The sequence below is a fragment of the Lithobates pipiens genome, unplaced genomic scaffold, assembly GCF_037356315.1.
Source record: "Lithobates pipiens isolate NorthernLeopardFrog02 unplaced genomic scaffold, aLitPip1_a1.2 Scaffold_8, whole genome shotgun sequence".
Lineage (NCBI taxonomy): Eukaryota > Metazoa > Chordata > Amphibia > Anura > Ranidae > Lithobates > Lithobates pipiens.
The window spans coordinates 636,313,789-636,339,737 of NW_027507903.1; the positions used below are offsets into that span (position 1 = coordinate 636,313,789).

At 43.2% G+C, this 25,949-nt stretch overlaps 2 protein-coding genes across 2 annotated transcripts in view; one reads left to right on the forward strand and one right to left on the reverse strand.

The window, feature by feature from the left end:
* Positions 1-205: 205 nt before the first annotated feature.
* Positions 206-25,949, reverse strand: part of LOC143961567 (toll-like receptor 13) — a 152,466-nt gene continuing 126,722 nt past the window's right edge. Inside the window, exons 2-3 of the mRNA XM_077470875.1 lie at positions 433-1,005; positions 206-301 (exon numbers count right to left, since the gene is read on the reverse strand). Coding sequence (XP_077327001.1) covers positions 206-301; positions 433-1,005 — 669 coding nt within the window. The remainder of the gene's footprint in view (positions 302-432; positions 1,006-25,949) is intronic.
* On the forward strand, positions 16,934-19,747 carry LOC143961566 (uncharacterized). Its single transcript, XM_077470874.1, has one exon. It carries the CDS (start codon positions 16,945-16,947, stop codon positions 19,633-19,635), a length of 2,691 nt encoding a protein of 896 aa, XP_077327000.1. The 5' UTR covers positions 16,934-16,944; the 3' UTR covers positions 19,636-19,747.

The following is a 25,949-nucleotide window of genomic DNA, read 5'->3' on the forward strand; positions in this document are numbered from 1 at the left end:
TCCCTCTCCCTATCCAATCCTCTTTCTTCTCTCTCTGCTTTACTCCCTACTTCTCTCCCCCCTTCCCCCCTGTTTTAAGGCAATTGCCAAGTTTTTAACAACATATGTTCAATAACATTCTCATAATTTTGTAAGATCTGCAGTCAGAAATGTATATTAAAGCCCAACATTCTCCTGTAATTCACAGTTAAAACATGAATTTGCTTTATTTGAGCTTTCTTCCAGACTTAGCGATCACTTTACGTAGTCTTTCCCAAAATAGCTTCTGTCCATTCTCGTGATCTGGCCAGTCCAGATAGGTCTTCTTATTCAAAAGCTTAGGAACATTCACCACTTAACAATCTTAAGGGATCCCATGACTTTTTTTTTTGTAATGGGTCCCCCTTAAAATTTATACCAGATTGAAAGGGCCTGTTATGAATTATGGGGAACCAGATAGGTCTTCTTATTCAAAAGCTTAGTCAGTCTATGGTAATACTGCAGCTCTTCTCTGGAGATCTTATCAAGGAATATCAGTATCAGAGATTCCTTACTCTCAGTTAGTAGCTTGTACGTTGCCATCTTCATTTCCAGGGAACACCAATTACTCTGCAGGTAATTATGGGTAATGATACAGACCGTCCATCTGCTGCTATAAATACTGTCCATAATGTTCTCCACAATGTCTCTGCCTACCTCAAAATCCCTGTTATGGATACACACTTTGAAGAATGGAGGACCCTTCTGCTCCAGGTTGGAAAGAAGTTGCTCTGTGACCCAAAGCTCATCGTTTGTGTTGTAAGACACAAAAACATCATATTCGTACTTGTCTTTGTGCTGGAGCCTGTGGTTCAGCCAGCATTTAACAATGTAGACTATGTACAGAATATACCATTGGATACTCTCATGAAAAAGAGATAAGCACATAAACAGCAGTGTGCACGTAAAACTCAGTACAAACAAAATAAAATCCAAATCACTCCGACAATTACTGTTTAGGAAAAATATAAAATTCATGCTGACGTCCTTGATGATACATTTTTCATTGTAAAAACCAATGGTGGACACACGTGTGTTAGATTCCAGCCATGAGAAAACCCATAGAACTTACAACTACAGGGAAAAGTTGTCTGCAAAAAATAAATGTACTTCAAGTTGGGCATTGAATCAAATACGATGGACTACATTATGTATTATATACACCAGCAGCCGCCAACACAGCTCGCAATAGTAAGTGCCTCACACAGGGGCGGACTGAAAACTCATGGGGCCCCCGAGCAATAGGAGATTATGGGGCCCCCGGGCAATAGAAGATTATGGGGCCCCCGGCCAATAGGAGATCATGGGGCCACACAGTATACACACACATACAGTATACACACGCATACAGTATATACACACAGACACACAGTATACACACACACACACTGAAAAGGTACTGGAGAGGCGGCTATAATCTTGGGATTTTTAAAAAACACAGATTTTTACATACTGTCACTGGTTTTATTGAGGCTGGCAACCCTGATGGGGCCCCCTAGTGGCATGCGGCCCTCGGGCAGTGCCCGAGTGTCCCAATGGTCAGTCCGCCCCTGGCCGCACACCTGGGGTGGACTGACCATTCAGGCTTTGCCAGTAGGGGGCCCCATGACAACTTCCTCTTCGATCTAACGGTTAAGTTTCATACAGACAATACGAAAATTGGATGAAAAATACCACTTTTGAAGTATTCGTGCATATGAGCGTATCATTTTTTATTTAATTTTTTGGTGGGGGAGTGGATCTTGGGTGGGAGTTCCCACACTTTTTTCCCCAGGACTTGACCCCTGAATATGGTACTTGTTTAGGGCTCACAAACAATGGTGTATAGGGGCATATATGTAAAATATGGCCATATTTCAGCACTGGGGATCCACAGGTGTTGAATCCAGCCGCCAGTAAAAATGAATTACAGCAGCGGTCTCCAAAATTGCAGCCTGGGGGGTCAGATGTGGCCCTTTGCTTGCCTTTACTTGGCCTTTGGGGCACTCTTCCATCTGCTGACATCAAAAATCAGGTATAATTCCTGTCATTGACACCGATGGGGCACAATTCCTTCCATTGATATGAACAATGAGCCACTATTCTGCCCCATACACATAGTCAGAAATTCAGACGGAAAAAGTCAGATCGGATTATGTTGTCGGAAAAGGTAAGTATGATGTGTTTATTATTTTTAACCACAAAAAATTAATAAATAAGCCTTTACAATCACTTTAACTTATTGCAAGTGCCATACTTTAAAAGTCTAATGACCCATACGCACAATCAGGAATTCCTACGGAAAAAGTCTGATCGGATTATGTTGTCGTGTGCTCTATCGAACCTTTTCGGTCGGAATTTCGGACGGAAAAAGTTTGAGAGCTGGATCTAAAATTTTCCGACAACAAAATCCCATCTGACTTTCTCCGATCGTGTGTAGAGAATTCTGATGCACAAAGTGCCATGCATGCTCAGAAAAAAATCGGAGACGAAAGCTATTGGCTCCTGGCCTCTACGTAGTCCCATTGTACGTTTTGTAAGTCACCTCGTTCCTGAATGATTGTATTTTCTGACAAGTTTGTGCGGCCTTGTGTATGCAAGACAAGTTGCGGCAAAATCCGTTGGAAAAAATCTGATGGATTTTGTGGTCGGAATGTCCAACCGTATGTGTATGGGGCATTCCTCTCAATGACACCAACGATAAGGCAGATTTCTTTCCATTGACACCAACATTGTGGCACTATTCCCCCAACAATGGGGCACTATTCCTTCCAATGACACCAACGATGGGTCACTACTCCTCCCACTGACACCAAAGATAGGGTATTGTTTACTCCCACTGGACACCAGGGCATTTTCTACTTCCACTGGCCATAGTCTGGCTTCCCAAAAGTCTGAAGGACAGTAAACTTTCTCTTTTTTTTCCTTTCTCAAGAATTTTATTAGAATTTTTTTCAAAGTTTACAACAGATAATGCCACGCTGGCAAGAATTTCAAAATGCTCAGTCATATACAGTTAGGAGAACAGAAAACTTATGGCAAGTAATCAACAATCACAGTCAAACAAAATCTCCTGCGCTCAACAGTAGCTTGATGGCAATGGAAGAAGCCTGGAATTCCTATGGCTCCCAGTACATGCACAGACCTTGCTGCCCTCCAAGGGTCAGGGGATACCCAACGGGAACACTGCGCATTACCCAAGTGATATTTATTAAAATCAAAAGGAAGGAATAGGGATGAGCCAAACACCCCCCGGTTCGGTTCGCACCAGAACTTTTGAACGGACCCCAAACTTGTACAAACGTTAGAACCCCATTGAAGTCTATGGGACTCGAATGTTCAAAATTAAAAGTGCTAATTTTAAGGGCTAATATGCAAGATACTGTCCTAAAAAGGGTTCAGGGACCTGGCTCCTGCCCCAGGGGACATGGGTCAATGCAAAAAAAAGTTTTAAAAATGGCCGTTTTGACGGGAGCACTGATTTTAATAACGATTAAAGTGAAAAAAAAGTGAAATATTCCTTTAAATATCATGCCTGGGGGGTGTCTGTAGTATGCCTGTGAAGTGCCACGTGTTTCCCGTGTTTAGAACAGTCCCTGCACAAAATTACATTTAACGGAAATAACGTCATTTAAAACTGCTTGCGGTTTTAATGTTATATCTGGTTCCTGCAATATGGTTGAAAATCATTGAGAAAAATGGCATGGGTAGCCCTCCCTGCCCATTACCAGCCCCTTTGGGTCTTGTACGCATATTAAGGGGAACACAGTACCCATATTAAAAAAAGGAAATGCGTGTGGCCCCCAGGCCCTATATACTCAGAACAGCAGTATACAGGCGGTGCAAACAAGACAGGGACTGTGTAGGTTTGTTGTGTTAAGTTGAATCTGTTTGTAATTTTCAACTGGTACATTTTTAAAGTGTAGCTCAATCTCCTAACACTGACTGAAAGCTCTATTTAAAATGATAGTTTTATATATAGCTAGCAAGATAGTTAGCTATATAGGTGGATATAGCGGTGTATACTGCGTTCAGAGCACGCAGACAGCACGCACAATCTCCTAACACTGACTGAAAGCTCTATTTAAAACGAGCAAGATAGTTAGCTATATAGGTGGATATAGCGGTGTATACTTCGTTCAGAGCATGCAGACAGCACGCACAATCTCCTAACACTGACTGCAAGCTCTATTATAAAAGATAGCTATATCGCTAGCTATATAGGTGAATATAGCGGTGTATACTGCGGTCATGGCACGCAGACAACAACCACTACAGAAGAGCAAGAACAAAAAATCGGCCGATAACGATCGGTGTATACTGTGTTGAAGGTACACAGAACACCCACTAACTGCTACAGACGCCAACACACTACACAAGGCCACCGCGCTGGCGGCCTTATATAGTGTGGGGCATGTACTACACAGCCTGAGCTATGATTGGCCACAGGCATCCTGCCTGTGGCAAATCATGGCTCTCCTCGCTGCCGGCGCTGTGATTGGCCAAGCACGTGGGGTCACAGTGCATGCTTGGCCAATCAAGAGCCAGCAATGCACTGCGCCATCCCTCCCCTCTCTCTTTCTCTCTCTCCCCCCACCCTCTGCCTTTCTCTTTCCCCCTACCCTCTCCCTTCCTCTCTCCCCCTACCCTCTCCCTTCCTCTCTCCCCCACCCTCTCTCTTCCTTTCTCTCTCTCCCCACTCTCTCCCTTCCTTTCTCTTTCTCCCCATCCTCTCTTTTCCTCTTTCTCCCCACCCTCTCCCTTCCTCTTTCTCCCCGCCCTCTCCCTTCTTTTCTCTCCCCCCACCCTCTCCCTTCCTTTCTCCCCCCCACCCTCTCCCTTCCTTTCTCTTCCCCCACCCTCTCCCTTTCTTTCTCCCCGCCCACTCCCTTCCTTTCTCTCCCCCTCCGCTCTCCCTTCCTCTCTCCCCCCCATCCTCTCCCTTCCTCTCTCTTCCCACCCTCTCCCTCTCTTTCTCTCTCTCCCCATCCTCTCCCTCTTTCTCTCTCTCCCCCAATCTCCCTTATCTTTTCTCCCTTTTACTTCCCACCTCTTGCTTTGTCTCTCTCTTACCCTCTCTTCTCCCCCTCCTGTTTTAAGACAATTGCCAAGTTTTTAACAACATATGTTCAATAACATTTTCATAATTTTGTAAGATCTGCAGTCAGAAATTTATATTAAAGCCCAACATTCTCCTGTAATGTTACAGTTAAAACATGAATATGCTTTATTTGAGCTTTCTTCCAGACTTAGCGATCACATTACGTAGTCTTGCCCAAAATAGCTGCTGTCCATTCTCGTGATCTGGCCAGTCCAGATAGGTCTTTTTATTCAAAAGCTTAGAAACATTTACCACCTAAGAATCTTAAGGGATCCCATGACTTTTTTTTTTGCACTGGGTCCCCCTTAAAATGTATACCAGATTGAAAGGGTCTGTTATGAATTATCGGGGAACCCCACACTGTTTTTCTTTTAACTATCCCTGGCTATGTAAGAGAGGCTCAGTATGTATTGGAATCAGAAGGCTATTACATGCTCATGTGAATGCTTATAATTCTGAGCAAAGACTCACGGCAAGATGGCCATTGGCACACACATGTAAACGTATTAGTATGAGCGCAAACCAGAATGGCCAAATGGCCTATTTAAGCTGGACTTTGAACAGATTGCTGAGTGATCTTCAGCTAGTTCCTGCTTAGAAAATAACTGTGGAATCAATGCATCTCGATGCAGCCTTGCACAATTCAGCATTGATTGCATGGATGATGTCATTCCGGCTCCCCCTGCCTCTCCCGGGACAGCCCTGCCTCTGCACTCTAAAGTTAAAACGAATCACTTTCAGTCCCTCTGTTTCATGCATTCCTTCCTACAGTGTGTAAAGGTAATGTAAACTGATGCCTCTGCCTTATTATCTCTGATCTCTCTGATGGCTCTACCTTATTATCTCCGCTGGGCACAGTCACATGCCCTCCGGCCGGGCCGTTTTCCTCCTCCTCCTGGCCAGACATCACTGTGACCAGTGCTGAGAGATTGGAGATAATAAGGTAGAGGCATCGGTTTACATTAACCCTTGCACATGGTAGGAAGGAATGCATGAGACAAAGAGACTGACAGTGATTAGCTTTAAGTTTCGAGTGCACTGGCAGGGCTGTCCCGGGAGAGGACTGCAGTCAAGCCAGTCGTGGTTTGAAAATACAGGTACAGTGTAAAAGGATGCTCTGAGCATGAGGACCAATCAGATGTATCTCTAGAGAGGCAAGGGTCCAATGAGGTATACCCAACACTGAGGGCTGCACCCAGAAAAGAGGAGCAAACTCTGAAACAAAATAAGACAGAAGAGAGAGGCTCCTCTAAGTGCAGAATTAGTAGCTGTTTATTTCCCCAAACAAGATTAAAAACATTTACAAAATTGGTAGGTCTATGTTTTTGGTACAGCACAGGACACAATTGTGAGTCTCTATATGCCGGGGACCTATCCGTCTGCGGGAGCATTTGCATTATCAATGACTACACGTTTTTTAATTTGTAAGATTTTGTAAGTGTTTTTAATCTTGTTTGGGGAAATAAACAGCTACTAATTCTGCACTTAGAGGCACCTCTCTCTTCTGTCTTATTTGACTTGAAAATACACTGTCTAGCCAGCCGATAAGAACAAAAACAAAAAAATTGCATGCCTATTACTATGAGTATGGAAATTTTAGTAAAAGCAGAGAGAGAACTAGCTTTCAGAGCGCTCGAGTTGCCCATATCTGTCTGCCACAAGCTTTCTTTTTCTTTCTCTCTCTCTCTTTTTCTCTCTCTCTTTCTCTCTTTCCTTTTCTCTCTCTTTCTTTTTCTCTCTCTCTCACTCTCTCTCTGTCTCTTTTTCCTTCTCACGCTCTCTCTCTTTCTTTCTCTCACTCCTTTCTTTCTCTCTCTCTCTCGTTTTCTCTCTATCTCTCTCATTTTCTCTCTCTCTCATTTTCTCTCTCTCTCTCGTTCTCTCTCTCTCTCTCTCTCTCTCTCTATCTCTCTCGTTTTCTCTCTCTCTCTCTCTCTCTCTATCTCTCTCGTTTTCTCTCTCTCTTTCTTTCTTTTTATCTCTCTCGTTTTCTCTCTCTCTCGTTATCTCTCTCTCGTTATCTTTCTCTCGTTATCTCTCTCTCTCTCTTTTTCTCTCTCTTTCTCTCTCTCTCTTTCTTTTTATCTCTCTTGTTCTCTCTCTCTCTTTCTTTTTATCTCTCTCTCTCTCTCTCTCTCTCTCTCTCTTTCTTGTTCTCTCTCTCTCTCTCTCAAATTCAAATAAGCTTTATTGGCAGGACCAAATACATGTTAGCATTGCCAAAGCAGTTGAGTTTGTATAGGAAAAAGGGGAAAGGGGAATGGGTAATATAAAGGGGAATGGGCATAAGTCTCTGTAAAGGATTTTTAAGTCCTCAGTCTTTCATGTCACTTTCAGTCGGTGTCACATATTGGGCAGCTATCTTCACCATTTGCTCCTCTTCTCCCAGTAGAAATTGGAGTTTCCTCTTCTCTTCTATAGAAGTGAAGTTCAGTATGTATGAGAGTTGAAAGTCTCTGGAAGTGAATTTCCCTCACTGATGAGTACTTTGGGCAATGTAGCAGGAAGTGGTCCTCATCCTCCAGGACCCCCTGGTCACATTGCTGGCACAGTCTACTCTCCCTGGGCTTGTAGGTCTGTCTGTGCTGTCCTAATTGGATTTACAGGCTGTGGGCGCTCAGTCTGCACAGGCTCAGGGTCTGTCTGTCTTTGGGGTCTTGTAGCACCTCCAGGTACGGGGCCAGTTGTAGTCTCTTTGCAATGACTGGTAAACAGTTAGCTTTTTGGAGTTTTTTATTTTGTTTCTCAATTCTCCAACATATTTTTCTTTGGAGTCTTTCGTTATGTTTTTTATTTGAGATTTTGTCAGGCCGCATTGTTGAGAGTTTGGGATAGACAAGGGGATGAGTTGTTGCAGGCCACATGGTTTGGACTGGTCCTTACTATTCAGTAAGGCTTTATGGTGGTATGAGTTGGGACTGCTGTTTTGTAGGTGGTCCCAGTATGATAGCGCCCTCTTCTGTACTGCAAGACGTAAGGGAAATCTGCCCAACTCAGACCGGCAAGCACTGTTGGAGGTGCTCCGATGGACTTGGAGATGTTTGCAGAATTCCAGATGGCCTCTCTCTCTCTCTCTCTCTCTCTTTAGCTCTCTCTCTCTTTCTCTCTGTCTCTCTTTCTCCTTCTCGTTCTTGTTCTCTTTCTCTTTCGGTCTTGCTCTCTCGCTCTCCATCTTTATTTATTAATTAATTTATCTCTCTTTCATTGTTTTATGAAAACATGTCAGCGCATTTATTTATTATCTCTTTCTCTCACTCTCTCATTCTCTTTCTATTTCTCTATCACTCTCTTTCATTATTTATCTCTCTTTCTCTTTTTTAATCTTTATCCTTTTTTTAAACTCACATTGTCTTTGACTAATGTTTTTTTCATTATAGGTCATATCTCAATACATTGTTGTATGTTAATTTTTACAGCACAAGCAGACAAAATAACGTATTTCTTTCTAAATACATTTACTGCATATGTTTGTTTATATTCAGTGTCCCATACATTATACACACCTCATGTGATATAGGGCATTTTTGACTCCAGAAGCCCTTAAAGACCTCATTGCTTACTGGGCACTTAACCCCCCCCCCCCAATCCAGTCCAATTTTCAGCTTTCAGCGCTGTCGCACTTTGAATTACAATTGCGCGGTCATGCTACACAAATAGAACTTTCTTTTGGTGGTATTTGATCACCTCTGTGGTTTTTATTTTTTGTTATAAAAATTTTAAAACGGGTCATTTTTCTCCTTCATTGATGTATGCTGATGGGTGGCAGTGATGGCACTGATGGGTGGCAGTGATTAGCGCTGATGGGTGGCAATAATGGGCACTAATCGGTTACACTGATAGGCAGCACTGCTTGGTGGCCCTGATTGGCACCACTGGTGGGCATTGATAGGTGGCACTCATGGACATTGATAGGTGGCACTGTGGGCACTATCAGGTGGGACACAGATGAGGCATAATTGCCTCTTCCTCTTCAGGACCAATGTCCCTTGCAGATGAGCTGGTGATTGGCTTTTTTTTCTCCTCACTCTATCAGTGTGAAGAGAAAAACAAAAATACCAAGCTTTTGTTTACATCATGTGATCAGCTTTCATTGGCTGACAGCTGATCAGGGATCGGCCCCTTACTTGGATCGGTAATCACCCGAGTCTCGGTGACCCGGCGATCACAGTAGGGAGCGTGCACAGGGGTGGCCACCATATGACGTCCTACCAGAAATTCAGGTCTGCGCTGTGGCCGTCATTCGGCTATAGCGCGCATGTCAAGTGGTTAAATTATGTAGAAAAAAGAATGGTCAGTTACAGGACGTCACATACCCTATGCACACCTAATTTGAAAACAGTTCACTGTAGCGCTTCGGAGATCTGTCACGTTGTTCGACTGTGGAGGTGTATAAATAACTCATTTCCAATAAGCAGAAAAAAACAACGGTCAGTTCTAGTGTAGGACGTCCCATACACTATGCATACCTCATTTGAAACCATTTTACTGTAGTATTTTGGAGATATGTCCCGTTATTCGACTTTGGAGGCCTATAATGACCTCATTTCTAATAAGTAGGAACAAACTAGGGCTGTTACTGATTAAAATTTTCGTGTTTGATTGATCGATTTTTTTTTAATCAATTAATCGACTAATTTAGATTAATTATAACGAACATACAGATCCAACTACTTTTAGCTGATCTCCTTGCATTGCAACTCTGCATTAGTCGGTGGTAAATTTGGTATACACTATATACAATCACCCAACACTAGTTCGTTTTCACAATCCATGACTTAACTTCACAGTTCACACAAATACGTTTTAAATTTAAAACTGTAGCACTGACGTAAGTCTTTTTTTTTTCCACAGTAGCGTGACAATCCCACCACCTCCGGTCTAACTAATCACTCTCACCTTATGGCATGGACCCCTGTGCAAACAGGTGGTCATGCAAGCGGGTATCAAAAAGGTTAAACTTCTCTCACGTATCCTTAGATCTCAGCAAGGATGCCAGGTCATGGGTAGAAAGAAAAGATCTAAGTGCTCACCGCTTAAGTATAAGATTTAATTTTTGTGTTCAAACACAAACTACTCACATAAAGATGATAAAAACACAGCATGTAAAGCCGACAATCGTGTTAGTTCCGTAGGGCAGCAGCAGGTGACGTCATGCGTAGCTCCTCCCCCGTAGGCGTTACGTTCAATCAGAACTTCAATGTCATCAGACTCCTCCCCCCTTCCCTTCGTTAGCAGACGGAGGCATTTGGGGAAGGGGGGAAGAGTCCAATGACGTTGATGTCTGTGATGTCACCGGATCTCCGACGGAACTCTTGATCGATCAAAATAATTAATCTTTAATTTCCACAGCCCTAGAAAAAACAATGGTCAACTCTGATACAGGAACGTCCCATGCACTATGCATAGCTCATTTTAAACCATTTAACACTGCCGTTATGGAGATATGTCATGTTATTCGAATTTGGAGGCCTATAAAGACATAATGTCTAATAAGTGGAAAAAAACAATGGTCAGTTCTAGTACAGGACGTCCCATACACTAAGCACAACTCATTTGAAACCATTTTACTATAGCTTTTTGAAGATATATAATGTTAATCAACTTTGGAGGCGTATAAATAACTCATTTCCAATAAGCAGAAAAAAAGAATGGTCAGTTCTAATACAGGACGTCCCATACCCTATGCACACCAGGGCCATCTTTTAAAATGTAAAATGTTTAAAAAAATGTTTTTAAAAAAGTTAAATGGTTTCTAATGAAGTGTGCATGGGGTATGGGACATCCTGTATTAGAACTGACCATTGTTTTTTCCACTTATTAGAAAACAAGGCCGTTATAGGCCACCAAAGTTGATTAACCACTTGGGTACCGCGCTATTGCCGAATGACGGCATTAGCGCGGACCTAGATTTCCGGGACTACGTCTATTGACGTCGTCCCGGTTACGAGCGGCCTGCGCGCCCCCTGAGGGGCGCGCGCGGCGCGCTCTGTGATCGGTGAGTCCGTGAGACTCGCCTGATCACCGATCCATGTAAGGGGTCGATCCCGACCCCTTATCACGTGATCAGCTGTCAGCCAATGACAGCTGATCATGTGATAGAACGGAGCCGGTAATCGGCTATTATTCCTCCTCGCGCTGACAGCGCGAGGAGAAAAAAAAAAAGCCGACATCAGTCCCGATCACGGCCAGCAATGCAAGGCACCACATGCCACCTGCCAGTGCCCACCTGCCTCCCGCAGTGCCATCCTGAAGAATAACTAAAAGTAAAAGTAAGTGCCCCCCGTCTGTGCCCATAGTGCCCACAGTGCCGCCCACAGTGCCACCCACAGTGCCACCCACAGTGCCACCCACAGTGCCACCCAATCTGCCTCAAAGGTGCTGCACCCCAGTGCCGCCCATCAGTGCCCAGCAGTGCCGCCCATCAGTGCCCAGCAGTGCCGCCCATCAGTGCCCAGCAGTGCCACCTATCAGAGCCACCTATCAGTGCCACCTATCAGTGCCCATCAGTCCCATCTATCTGTGGTACCTATCAGTGCCCATCCGTGCCACCCATCCGTGCCACTTATCCGTGCCACCCATCCGTGCCATCTTATCTGTGCCCATCTTTGCCCATCAGTGCCGCCTTATCTGTGCCCATCGGTGCCGCCTTATCTGTGCCTATTAGTGCCGCCTTAACTATGCCTATCAGTGCCCACCAGTGCAGCCTATCAGTGCCCACCAATGCAGCCTATCAGTGCCCACCAATGCAGCCCATCAGTGCCCACCAATGCAGCCTATCAGTGCCGCCTTATCAGCGCACTTCAATGAAGGAGAAAAATGACCCGTTTGCAAAATTTTATAACAAACTATTAAAACATGATTTTTTTTTTTTTGCATCTTTTTTTGTTTGTTTAGCAAAAAATAAAACTCCGAGCTGTAACGAAATACCACCAAAAGAAAGCTCTATTTGTGGGAAAAAAATGATAAAAATTTCATTTGGGTACAGTGTTGTATGACCGCGCAATTGTCATTCAAAGTGCATCAGCGCTGAAAGCTGAAAATTGGTCTGGGACTGAGGGGGGTTTAAGTGCCCAGTAAGCAAGTGGTTAATGTGACATATTTCTAAAAAGCTATAGTAAAATGGTTTCAAATGAGATGCGCTTAGTGTATGGAATGTCCTGTATCAGAACTGACCATTCTTTTTTTTTCGTATTAGAAATGAGGTTGTTATAGGCCTCCAAAGTCAAATAATGTGACATATTTCAATAACGCTGCAGTAAAATGGTTTCAAATGAGGTGTGCATTGGGTATGGGACGTCCTGTACTAGAACTGACCATTGCTTTTTTTTCTACTTATTAGAAATGAGGTCATTATAGGCCTGCAAAGTCGAATAAGGTGCGCTTAGTGTATGGGATGTCCTGTATCAGAACTGACCATTCTTTTTTTTTTCGTATTAGAAATGAGGTTGTTATAGGCCTCCAAAGTCAAATAACGTGACATATCTCCATATCGCTACAGTAAAATGGTTTAAAATGAGGTGCGCATAGGGTATGGGACGTCCCATATCAGAACTGACCATTCTTTTTTTCTACATAATTTAAATGAGGTCTTTAAGGGCCTCTGGAGTCGAAAAATGTCCTACATCACATGGGGTGTGTATAATGTATGGGACACTGAATACAAGAGAACAAAAAGAAATGTATTTAAAAGAGATACTTTATTTTGTCTGCTTGTGCTGTAAAGATTTACATACAACAATGTATTGAGATATGACCTATAAAGAAAAAAAAAAACATTAGTCAAAGACAATGTGAGTTTTAAAAAAAAAAGTATAAAAAAGAGAAAGAGAGATAAATAAATAATGAAAGAAAGAGAAAGAAAGAGATAACCAAATAAATGCTTGTGTTGTAAAGCTTTTCATGAAACGATAAAAGAAAGAGAGAGAGATAGAAAGAAAGAGAGAGGAAGAAAGAAAGAGAGAGGAAGAAAGAAAGAGAGGGAGAGGAAGAAAGAACGAGAGAGAGGAAGAAAGAAAGAGAGAGAGAAAGGAAGAAAGAAAGAGAGGGAGAGAGGAAGAAAGAAAGAGAGGGAGAGAGGAAGAAAGAACGAGAGAGAGGAAGAAAGAAAGAGAGAGAGGAAGAAAGAAAGAGAGAGAGGAAGAGAGAGAGAGAGGGGAAGAGAGAGAGAGAGGGGAAGAGAGAGAGGGGAAGGAGGAAAGAGAGAGAGAGCGAGAGGAAGAAAGAGAGAGAGGAAGAAAGAGAGAGAGAGGAAGAAAGAGCGAGAGAGGAAGAAAGAGAGAGAAGAAGAAAGAAAGAGAGAGGAAGAGAGAGAGAGAGAGGGAGAGAGAGAGGGAGGAAGAGAGATAGGGAGGAAGAGAGGAAGAAAGAAAGAGAGAGAGGAAGAAAGAAAGAGAGAGAGAGAGGAAGAAAGAGAGAGAGGAAGAAAGGAAGAGAGAGAGAAAGAAAGAGAGAGAGAGGAAGAAATAGAGAGGAAGAGAGAGAGAGAGGAAGAGAAAGAGAGAGGAAGAGAGAGAGAGAGGAAGAGAGAGAGAAGAAGAGAGAGAGAGGAAGCGAGATAGAGAGAGAGTAAGAAAGAAAGAAAGAGAGAGAGTAAGAAAGAAATAAAGAGAGAGAGAGGAAGAAAGAAAGAGAGGGAGAGGAAGAAAGAACGAGAGAGAGAAGGAAAGAAAGAGAGAGAGGGAGGAAGAAAGAGAGAGATAAAGAGAGAGAGAGAGAGAGAGAGAGAGAGAGGACAAAAGAAAGAGAGAGAGAGGAAGAAAGAGAGAGAGGAAGAAAGAAAGAGAGAGAGGAAGAAAGAGAGAGAGAGGAAGAAAGAGAGAGGAAGAAAGAAAGAGAGAGAGGAAGAAAGAGAGAGGAAGAGAGAGAGAGGAAGAGAGAGAGAGAGGAAGAAAGAAAGAGAGAGAGGAAGAAAGAGAGAGGAAGAGATAGAGAGAGAGAGAGAAAAGACAGAGAGGAAGAAAGAGAGAGAGAGAGAGACAGAGGAAGAGAGAGAGAAGAAGAAAGAAAGAAAGAAAGAAAGAAAGAAAGAAAGAAAGAAAGAAAGAAAGAGAGAGGAAGAAAGAGAGAGAGAGAGAGAGAGAGAGAGAGAGAGGAAGAAAGAGAGAGAAGGGGGGGGAAAGAAAGAGAGATAGGAAGAAAGAAAGAGCGAGAGAGAGGAAGAAAGAAAGAGAGAGGGGAAGAAAGAGAGAGAGAGAGGGGAAGAAAGAAAGAAAGAAAGAGAGAGAAAGAAAGAGAGAGAGAGGAAGAAAGAGAGAGGAAGAAAGAGAGAGAGGGGGGAGAAAGAAAGAGAGAGAAAAAGAAGGAAAGAGAGAAAGAAAGAAAGTGAGAGAAGAAGAAAGAGAGAGAGTAAGAAAGAGAGAGAGAGAGAGAGAGAGAGAGAGAGAGAGAGAGAGGAAGAAAGAAAGAGAGAGGAAGAAAGAAAGAGAGGGGAAGAGAGAGAGAGAGAGAGGAAGAGAGAGAGGAAGAGAGAGAGAGAGAAAGAGAGAGAAAGGGGAAGAAAGTAAGAGAGAGGAAGAAAGAGAGAGGAAGAGAGAGAGAGAGAGAGAGAGAGAGAAAGAAAGAAAGAGAGAGAGAGAGAGAGGGGGAGAGAGAGAGGGGGAGAGAGAGAGGGAGAAAGAAAGAGCGAGAGAGGAAGAAAGAAAGAGAGAGAGAGAGAGAGAGAGGAAGAAAGAAAGAGAGAGAGAGAGAGAGAAAGAAAGAGAGAGAGAGAGGAAGAAAGAGAGAGATGAAGAAAGAGAGAGAGAGAAAGAAAGAAAGAATCAGAAAGAAAGAAACCACCTGCATAGTGAAGAATTATCTTTAACAGCTGTATGGTAGATCTTGGGAGACCATAGGGACAGAGAAGTCATAAAACTATAAAGATCACCAATTTTATAATCAGGAAGCAGAGAAAAAGACTAAACTGATGACTGCAAAAAACAATTGGTCAATTAGATCAGGGATGTTTCCGCTTTGGTAAGAGTGATACAATCTATGGCAAGGTTCCATGGAACCTTAGGTTTCCTCCAAAGGTTGCTTGGGGTTCCTTGAGCAATGAGCAATTTATGCCCCTCAGAAAAGTTCCTACAACACCATTTATCTTTTTAGCTATCTGTAAGGGGATAATTCTTCCCAATGGCCAAAACTGTAGGGAGCATTCCTCCCGCTGACCAACACACTAATGTATCATGAGTTGTAGATATAGTCATTTTTATCAGAAGTTCCTTGAGCCTGGAAAGTTATTTTAAGGGTGTTTCTGTGTTGCAAAAAATGAGAAAGGATGATCTATGTAGACATACAAATCTACAGCAATCACTGCACTATAGTTCCAAGGCTTCTTTACACATTCTGCTACCTTTATGACATCCTAATACTGTTTCCCCAGTTTTAAGATGCTCCCCTAACTTCTCTAATGCAGCGTCCCTTGTATAAATTAGACTAGTTACCCATTTCTGGGTGTTAAAATGGTATTACATTTGACAAGCCTTTATTGATTAGTTCTTGACAGTATAATCCCCCTGATAAATACACGCTTCTGACAGTATACAAATGACATTTAAATAGTATAGGTTTCTACTACATACAGTTATTGGTAAAGTGAGACTTGAATCTTCCTTTGAAGATATTGTGGGTGTATTCCCTGTTTTGCTTTGGTTATCTTGCATAATTAGGAAAGGGAAGTATGATCAGATAAATACCTTGAACACTAGTCAAGTTTCAGCTACCGTATATACTCGAGTATAAGCCGAGATTTTCAGCCTCTTTTTTGAGGCTGAAAGTGCCCCCTCGGCTTATACTCGAGTCACCGCTGTCTGACTGCTCGATCAGCGTATCGAGCAGACAGACGGCGGACATTAAAATTCAAAAGCCGCGCCTCCTTCTCCGCCTCCGCCTGTGATAGGCGGAACACTGAATTTCCCAGCAGTCAGTGTTCCGCCTATCACGGACATCCGTTCATTCTCATACTACGGACGAGTATGAGAGGATGTCCGTGATAGGCGGAACACAGGCTGCTGGGAAATTGAGTGTTCCGCCTATCACAGGCGGAGGACGGAGGCGCAGCTTTTGAATCGTAGAATGGCCGCCGAGAAGAGCGGCGATCCATCGGCACGACACGGGACGGAGGAGGCACGGGACAGAGGAGGCACGGGACACCGGAAGGCACGGGACAGAGGAGGCACGGGACAGAGGAGGCTCGGGACGACGGCGGCTCGGGACGGAGGCTTGGGACACAGGTAGGCTGGACACACACACAAGGCTGCACGGACACACACACATACACACACACACACACACACACACACACACACACACACACACACACACAGGGATGGATGGATGGGTGGATGGATACACACACACACACACACACACACAGGGATGGATGGATGGATGAATACACACACACACACACACACACACACACACACACACAGGGATGGATGGATACACACACAGGGATGGATGGACGGACACACAGGGATGGATGGATGGATGGATGGATGGACACACACACAGGGATGGATGGACGGACACACACACAGGGATGGACGGACACACACACAGGGATGGACGGACACACAGGGATGGACAGCCATGTCTCACCCTCGACTTATACACGAGTCAATAAGTTTTCCAGTTTTTTGGGGGTAAATTGGGGGCCTCGGCTTATATTCGGGTCGGCCTATACTCGAGTATATACGGTAATTTTCACAGTTGGTTCTACATACCAACCGCAAAAAGACATCATGAATATCTACAGCTCGGTTTTCTCACAGCTTCTTTGCTTGATTTTTTTTTGTTCTTTTTGTCAATCTCTCCTAAGACAGAACTGTCAGGTTCTGGAAAAGAATTATTATGCACAGTTCATGGATTTGAAGTTTGACATATGTGAGGGATTTAAGGAATTAAATTTTTCCATTGCCGTCCATTGTGACCAAGTGAAAAACCTTCACTTGGCGCTGAAAGACGCCCCAATGGAAACAGATTGGCTTTGTCTAACCAACTATCGTGGTGTGACAGTGGAAACTGGAGTCTTCTCTCGATTCACACGACTGAATGCTCTCTACATAGAAACAAGGGATGTTGACATCGAACCTGGTACCTTCAGTGGTCTTCCTCAACTAACCACTCTTTGGATCAGGGCAGCATCTGTGTCTAATAAAATTACATTTCATAAGGATACTTTTTTTGGATTGAATTCACTGCAAGAACTGAAAATATCTTTTATACAGTTATCAGCATTCAACATTTCCATATTCAACCATCTACATCTCTTGGATAATCTTATATTGGAAAATAACAACATCAGTTATCTATCTGAAGTAACAGCATCACTAGGAATATTCAAAAACCTTAAAAAACTTTCTATACTTGGCAATGAGATTCGTAAACTTAGAGCAGCTGATTGTCTTACTTCACAAAATCCTACAAGTTATGGGCAGTTTGTAGATTTCAACATCAGCCACCTTGACCTGAGCGCCAATTCATTAACCATCATTGAAACTAAGTCTCTCTGCAACTTTCCACATCTGGAGCGTTTTACTGCTGACAGATCTGGCACTGATATTGAAGAACTCTATAAATCAGGTATTAAGACAATCAAAACAATTTCATTACAAAAAGCTGCAATTCATATATTTCCAATCTGTGCTAGTACTTATTTTAAAACAGAGGAACTTCTTCACATGTTTTCTTACGTACATAAAATTAAAACTTCTGGGGGCTCCTGTAAAAACATAAAGAAGTTAAATTTATCGGGTAATTACTTGGGTAAGTTTGGGGTAACAAAAATGCAAAAATTTGATGATTTATTGGAACTGGATTTATCAAATAATAACCTGGAAAGCTTAAAGTTGTGCAACAACGAATCTGTGCCGATGTTGAAGCTAGTTTACCTAAATGCATCTTTTAATTATTTACTTAGGCTACAGAAGGGGCAGTTTGCATGCTTAAAAGAACTTAAAAGCTTATCCCTGGAGAGCAACAAAATTAATCACATCGATGACTTTGCCTTTGATGGTTTGCATCAATTACAGCTTTTGAATCTTCAACATAACAACCTATTCAGAATTGGTGAATTCACATTTTCCAATTTGTTTATGGTAAGACATTTAAATTTATATGAAAATGTGGTAAATACATTTCATAATCGCGCATTTAGATATCTCTTTCTTGAAGATATAAAGGTAACCTTTGATTTTAATGTTGATTTGTATTGGTGGGATAATATACGAAGGTCCTTAAGAAATATCTCACTAAAGAGCAATATTTTATTCCTGGCAAGTAACGTTTTAGATGAATTTCCTTTTCTTGAGAGCTTACAAATAGATTCACCCGCCGTAGCCCTCAGCTGTGCTTTATTCGCTGAAGTTAAAGAATTACATTTGGAAAACACCTTAGATTTTACAAATCTGGATGCACAGTGGAGCCCATTTGCCAGTTTTACAAAACTTGAAAAACTATATTACTCTGCACAGCCACAGGATCTTTCTAATAGCAATATTATTATCAACTCCTTGAAAGACATATCATCATTAAAGTTCCTTTATTTGCACAATATTAATAGCATCATTAAATATAATCAGATACACGTCAATAAAATCTTTCAAAGATTATCACATCTCAAAGTTTTACATTTAAATAATGCCGGAATAGATCATTTGGATTCCAAGGATGTTTTTAGCGATTTACGGGATCTGGAATTTCTCATCATTGAAAATCAGAACATGCAAGAGATGGAGTCCATCGTATTTGAGTCAATGCCCAACTTGAAGTACATTTATTTTTTGCAGACAACTTTTCCCTGTAGTTGTAAGTTCTATGGATTTCTCTCATGGCTGGAATCTAACACACGTGTGTCCGCCATTGGCTTTTACAATCAAAAATGTATCATCAAGGACGTCAGCATGAATTTTATATTTTTCCTAAACAGTACTTGTCGGAGTGATTTGGATTTTATTTTGTTTGTACTGAGTTTTTTGTGCACACTGCTGTTTATGTGCTTATCTCTTTTTCATGAAAGTATCCAGTGGTGGATTCTATACATAGTCTACATTGTTAAATGCTGGCTAAACCACAGGCTCCAGCACAAAGACAAGTACGAATATGATGTTTTTGTGTCTTACAACACAAATGATGAGCTTTGGGTCACAGAGCAACTTCTTCCCAACCTGGAGCAGAAGGGTCCTCCATTCTTCAAAGTGTGTATCCATAACAGGGATTTTGAGGTAGGCAGAGACATTGTGGAGAACATTATGGACAGTATTTATAGTAGCAGATGGACGGTCTGTATCATTACCCATAATTACTTGCAGAGTAATTGGTGTTCCCTGGAAATGAAGATGGCAACGTACAAGCTACTAACAGAGAGTAAGGAATCTCTGATACTGATATTCCTTGATAAGATCTCCAGAGAAGAGCTGCTGTATTACCATAGATTGACTAAGCTTTTGAATAAGAAGACCTATCTGGACTGGCCAGATCACGAGAATGGACAGCAGCTATTTTGGGCAAGACTACGTAAAGTGATCGCTAAGTCTGGAAGAAAGCTCAAATAAAGCATATTCATGTTTTAACTGTGAATTACAGGAGAATGTTGGGATTTAATATAAATTTCTGACTGCAGATGTTACAAAATTATGAAAATGTTATTGAACATATGTTGTTAAAAACATGGCAATTGCCTTAAAACAGGGGGGAAGGGGGAGAGGGGAGAAGTAGGGAGTAAAGCAGAGAGATAAGAAAGAGGATTGGATAGGGAGAGGGAGGAAGAAAGAGGGGAAGAAGAGAGGGTGAGAGAGAGACAAAGCATGAGGGTGGGAAGTAAAAGGGAGACAAGATAATGGAGATTGGGGGAGATGGAGAAAGAGGGGAGAGGGTGGGGAGAGAGAGAGGAAGGGAGAGGGTGGGGGGGGGAAGAGGAAGGGAGAGGGGAAGGGAGAGGGGAGGGGGAGAAAAAAAGAAGGGAGAGGGGAGGGGAGAAAGAGGAAGGGAGAGGGTGGGGGGGAGAGATAAAGGGAGAGGGGAGGGATGGAGAGGGAAGAAGGGAAGGGGAGAGAGAGAGGGAAGGAGGTGGGGTAAATGAAGGGGGATAAAGGAGAGGGTGGGGGGAGAAGGAAAGAGGGGGGATGCAGACAGAATATTTCCAGGGGCTCTGCCATTCCATTTTTTTTGTTTGCAACCCCAGCACATATGTACTTCACAACCAAGCCTCCCCCCATACTTTCCCCCTCCCCCGACCCATAAGGAGACACTCTATGACATCTCTTTAGAATAACGAGATTACCTTGAGCTCAGTTAACATCCAATTCCAAGCTCAGTTATGGAAATACAAATTTAACATCAATTGCACAAGATAGATGTAACATGACGTCTATATATGTTTGATCAGCTGTTCATTTTTGGATATGGCAATTAGGGATGAGCTTCGTGTTCGAGTCGAACGTACGTTCGACTCGAACATTGGCTGTTCGTGCGTTCGGCGAATTCCGAACGTTTTGGCCGTTCGCGTCAAAATTCGAGTGACGCGCGCGCGGACCACAATGCACTGCTTTGGCGCAGTGCATTGCTGCCCGATGATTGGCCAAGCATACACTGTGACCCCGCATGCTTGGCCAATCGCAGCGCCGGCAGCGAGGAGAGCCATGATTGGCCACAGGCATCCTGCCTGTGGCCAATCATAGCTCAGGCTGTGTAGTGCACGCCCCACACTATATAAGGCCGCCTTTAAGGCGGCCTCCTGTAGTGTGTTACTTTGCATCTGAAGCAGTGGGTGTTCTGTGTACCTTCAACACAGTACACACCAATCGTTTTTGGCTGATTTCCTATCTTGCTGCTGTGTAGTGGTTGTTGTCTGTGCCCTGACTGCAGTATACACCACTATATTCACCTCACCTATATAGCTAGTGATCTAGCTTTAACCACTTAACAACTGCCCATTGCCGATTAACGGCTTCAGGGCGGTTGTTTAACTCAGAGAGGCCGTTAATTAACGGCCTCACAGAATTCTGCTCTCGCGTGCCCCGAGGTGTGCGCACTCGAGAGCATCCGTGACTGCCGGGTCCATAGGACCTGGCGCATCATGGTAAACGGCCGCTCATAGCGGCCGTTTACCACGTGATTGCTCCGTCAAATGACGGAGTGATCACTTGGAAACAAACCGGCGTCATGTTATGACGCCTGTTCCTCCCTCCCCTTTCTGTACCGATCGGTACAGCGGAGGGGAAAGAGATCGGTGTCAGCAGCGATGTGGGCTGCATCTGCAGTGCCCACATCGCTGCTCACCGAATTTAACCCCTCAATTCCCTGCCAATACTCTGCAATACCAGTGCATACTCTGCAGTACCCTGCCATTACTCTGCAGTACCCCGCCATTACTCTGCAGTACCCCGCCATTACTCTGCAGTACCCCGCCATTACTCTGCAGTGCAGTACCCCGCCATTACTCTGCAGTGCAGTACCCTGCCATTACTCTGCAGTACCCCCCATTACTCTGCAGTAACCCCCATTACTCTGCAGTACCCCCCAATACTCTGCAGTACCCGCCATTACTCTGCAGTACCCCCAATACTCTGCAGTACCCTGCTATTACTCTGTAGTACCCCGCCAATACCCCGCCAATACTCTGTAATACCCTGCCATAAATTGCCATACCCAGCCATACTCAGAGATACCCAGCCATACTCGGTGATACCCTGAAATACCCAGCCATAGACGCCCCCCACCCCTCACCGCCCTCCGGTGCTTCTACCAACTCGCCAGTACGATCAAAGCCAGAATCTTTTTTTTATTTTTTATTTCAGGCTTCCCAGCCTAGAGGTGAGATGTGGGGTCATATTGACCCCCCAGATTTCACTGTAAAGAGGACCTGTCACCCCATATTCCTATTACAAGGGATGTTTACATTTCTTGTAATAGGAATAAAAGTGATCAAAAATATATTTTTGGGAAAAAAAATGTCAAACTAAAATAAATAAAGTAAAATGAACAATAAAAAAATAAAATAAAAATTAAAGCGCCCATGTCCCCATGTGCTCGCATGTGCCACACATGTGAGGTATCGCCGAGAATGTTAGAGCGAGAGCAATAATTCTAGTCCTAGACCTCCTCTGCAACTCAAAACATGTAACCAGTAAAAAAATATTTAAAGCGTCGCCTATGGGGATTTTTTAAGTAGCGATGTTTGGCGCCATTCCACAGGCATGTGCAATTTTGAAGAGTGACATGTTTGATATCTATTTACTCAGCATAACTTCATCTTTCACTTTATGCAAACATTGGGCTAACAAGTGGTTAATAATAGAGCTTGCAGTCAGTAGTGTTAGGAGATAGTGCGTGCTGTCTGCGTGCTCTGTACCCAGTACATACCGCTATAATATAGGGCAGGCCCCTACTTTCAAACATCCAACTTACAAACATCTCCTACTTGCAAACGCAAGGAGACAGCAGCAAGTGAGATGAAAAAAGATGGACGACAAAACAAATTATACAGGGGTGATAACCCTTCCCTATGTTTTCCAAAAAGCTTAAAGATAGTTTTTTTGACTGGAGCTACACTTTAAAAATGTACCGGTTGAAAATGACAAACAGATTCAACTTAACACAACAAACCTACACAGTCCCTGTCTTGTTTGCACCGCCTGTATACTGCTGTTCTGAGTATATAGGGCCTGGGGGCCACACGCATTTCCTTTTTTTAATATGGGTACGGGGTTCCCCTTAATATGCGTACAAGACCCAAATAGGCTGGTAATGGGCAGGGAGGGCTACCCATGCCATGTTTCTCAATGATTTTCAACCATATTGCAGGAACCAGATATAATATTAAAACCGCAAGCAGTTTTAAATGGTGTTATTTCCGTTTAATGTCATTTTGTGCAGGGACTGTTCTAAACACGGGAAACACGTGGCACTTCACAGGCATACTACAGACACCCCGCAGGCACCATATTTAAAGGAATATTTCACTTTTTTTTTTCACTTTAATCGTCATTAAAATCAGTGCTCCCGCCAAAACGGTAGTTTTTAAAACTTTTTTTTGCAGTGACCCATGTCCCCTGAGGCAGGAGGCAGGTCGCCAAACCCTTTTTAGGACACTATCTTGCATATTAGCCGTTAAAATTAGCACTTTCCAATTCGAACGTTCGAGTCCCATAGACTTCAATGGGGTTCTAACGTTCGTACCGAACGCGGGGGTCGTTCGCAAGTTCTGGTGCGAACCGAACCGGGGGGTGTTCGGCTCATCCCTAATGGCAATACTCAATTATCCTGATATTGTTGAATACTTTAAAAGGATGAAGAGAGGGTGCACCAACCTTGCGCATTACCCAAGTAATAGTTATTAAAATCAAAAGGAAGGGAACATACTCACAAACAATTGGATAGTAAAAGCACATCAGAGTCCATAATGAACAAAAAACAACCGGGTCACCGGGACTGTGTCCGACACGCTGGAGGACCTTCCAGGTGGCTGATGCGTTTCAAGGGGAGATCCCCTCTTCCTCAGAGCTTCAGGGACTCTGATATGCTTTTACTATCCTCTCGTTTGTGAGTATGTTTGCTTCCTTTTGATTTTAATAAATATCACTTGGGTAATGCGCAGTGTTCCTGTTGGGTATCCCCTGACCCTTGGAGGGCAGCATGGTCTGTGCATGTACTGGGAGCCATAGGAATTCCAGGCTTCTTCCATTGCCATCGAGCTACTGTTGAGCGCAGGAGATTTTGTTTGACTGTGATTGTTGATTACTTGCCATAAGTTTTTTGTTCTCCTAACTGTATATAACTGAGCATTTTGAAATACTTGCCAGCGTGGCATTATCTGTTGTAAACTTGTAAACTTTGAAAAAAAATTCTAATAAAATTCTTGAAAAAGGAAAAAAAAGAGCAAGTTTACTGTCCTTCAGACTTTTGGGAAGCCAGACTATGGCCAGTGGGAGTAGAAAATGTCCTGGTGTCCAGTGGGAGTAAACAATACACCATCTTTGGTGTCAGTGGGAGGAGTAGTGACCCATCGTTGGTGTCATTGGAAGGAATAGTGCCCCATTGTTGGGGGAATAGTGCCACATGATTGGTGTCAATGGAAAGAAATCTGCCTTATCGTTGGTGTCATTGGGAGGAATGCCCCATACACATGGTCGGACATTCCGACCACAAAATCCATCAGATTTTTTCCAACGGATTTTGCCGCAACTAGTCTTGCATGCACACGGCCGCACAAACGTGTCAGGAAATCAGATCGTTTGGAACGAGGTGACAAACAAAACGTACAATGGGACTACGTAGAGGCCAGTAGCCAATAGCTTTTGTCTCCAAATTTTTTCTGAGCATGCGTGGCACTTTGTGCGTCGGAATTCTCTATACACGATTGGAAAAAGTCAGATCGGATTTTGTTGTCCAAAAATTTTTGATCCAGCTCTCAAACTTTTTCAGTCCGAAATTCCGACAGAAAAGGTCAGATAGAGCACACGCACGATCGGATTTTCAACATAATCCGATCTGACTTTTTCCATCTGAATTTCCGACTGTGTGTATGGGGCAGAATAGTGGCTCATTGTTGGTATCAATGGAAGGAATTGTGCCCCATCGTTGGTGTCAATAACAGGAATTATACCTGATTTTTGATGTCACCCCCCAGGCCGCAATTTTGGAGACTGCTGCTGTAATTCATTTTTACTGGCGGCAGTATTCAACACCTGTGGATCCCCAGTGCTGAAATATGGCCATATTTTACATATATGCCCCAATACACCATTGTTTGTGAGCCCTAAACAAGTACCATATTCAATTACTACATAATACACACGCCTCATCAAGTAAAAAATAAATAAAATAAAAAAAACCTTACCTTCCGTGACTAACCAAAGTCCTCCTTCATTTTTGTCTCATGCGTTCCCCCTTTAAGGCACTGCAGCTCACAGTGTGAGAACTTCACAAACAGAGGCAGTGTTCCCAATATGGAAAGCAGTGGGCAAGACAAGGTGTGATAACTGACAAGTCTAATGATTTGTGAATTATTAGTGATAAATCTTATAGCCATGCCCCCCCTTAACATCTTCTTACCCCATTGTAGTGTAAGCAGGCACAGCCTAAATGCAATCCTACTCATTGCCACCTTATCACAGGAAGCTGCATTAGGTGGACTTAACTGACAAAACTGACAAAAACAACACTTATTTGTTTCACTTTGCAAGAGGACTAATGCTGCGTACACACGATTGGAAATTCTGCCAGCAAAAGAACGGTGTGATCTTTTGGTCGGAAAATGCAGGTTCTCAATTTTTCCGACGGAAAAAGTTTCTTTCGGAAATTCCGATCGTCTGTGGCAATTTCCGGCGCACAAAATTCCAACACGTGCTCGGAAACAATTCGACGCATGCTCGGAAGCATTGAACTTAATTTTCACGGCTCTTCGTACGTGTTGTACGTCATCTCGTTCTTGACGGTTCTTGACGGTTCAGAATTTGGTGTGACCGTGCATAGGCAACACAAGCTTGAGCGGAATTCCGTCTGAAAAATCATCCAAGGCTTTTCCGATGAGAATTACGATTGTGTGTACGTGGCATAAGAGATATATTTGAGTCCTGCAACATACATTTTTCGGAGGCCATAATTCTGCTATAAAATATGTGATATCCCCAGTGGTTTTCTGCAATGACTGTGGTAGATGAAAAATAAAAGAAATGTGGCTCTACATTATGGATGAGCCGAACACCCCCTGGTTCGGTTCGCACCAGAACTTTCGAACGGACCCCAAATTCGAACGAACTTTAGAACCCCATTGAAGTCTATGGGACTCGAACGTTCGAAATGAAAAGTGCTAATTTTAATGGCTAATATGCAAGATACTGTCCTAAAAAGGGTTTGGGGACCTGGC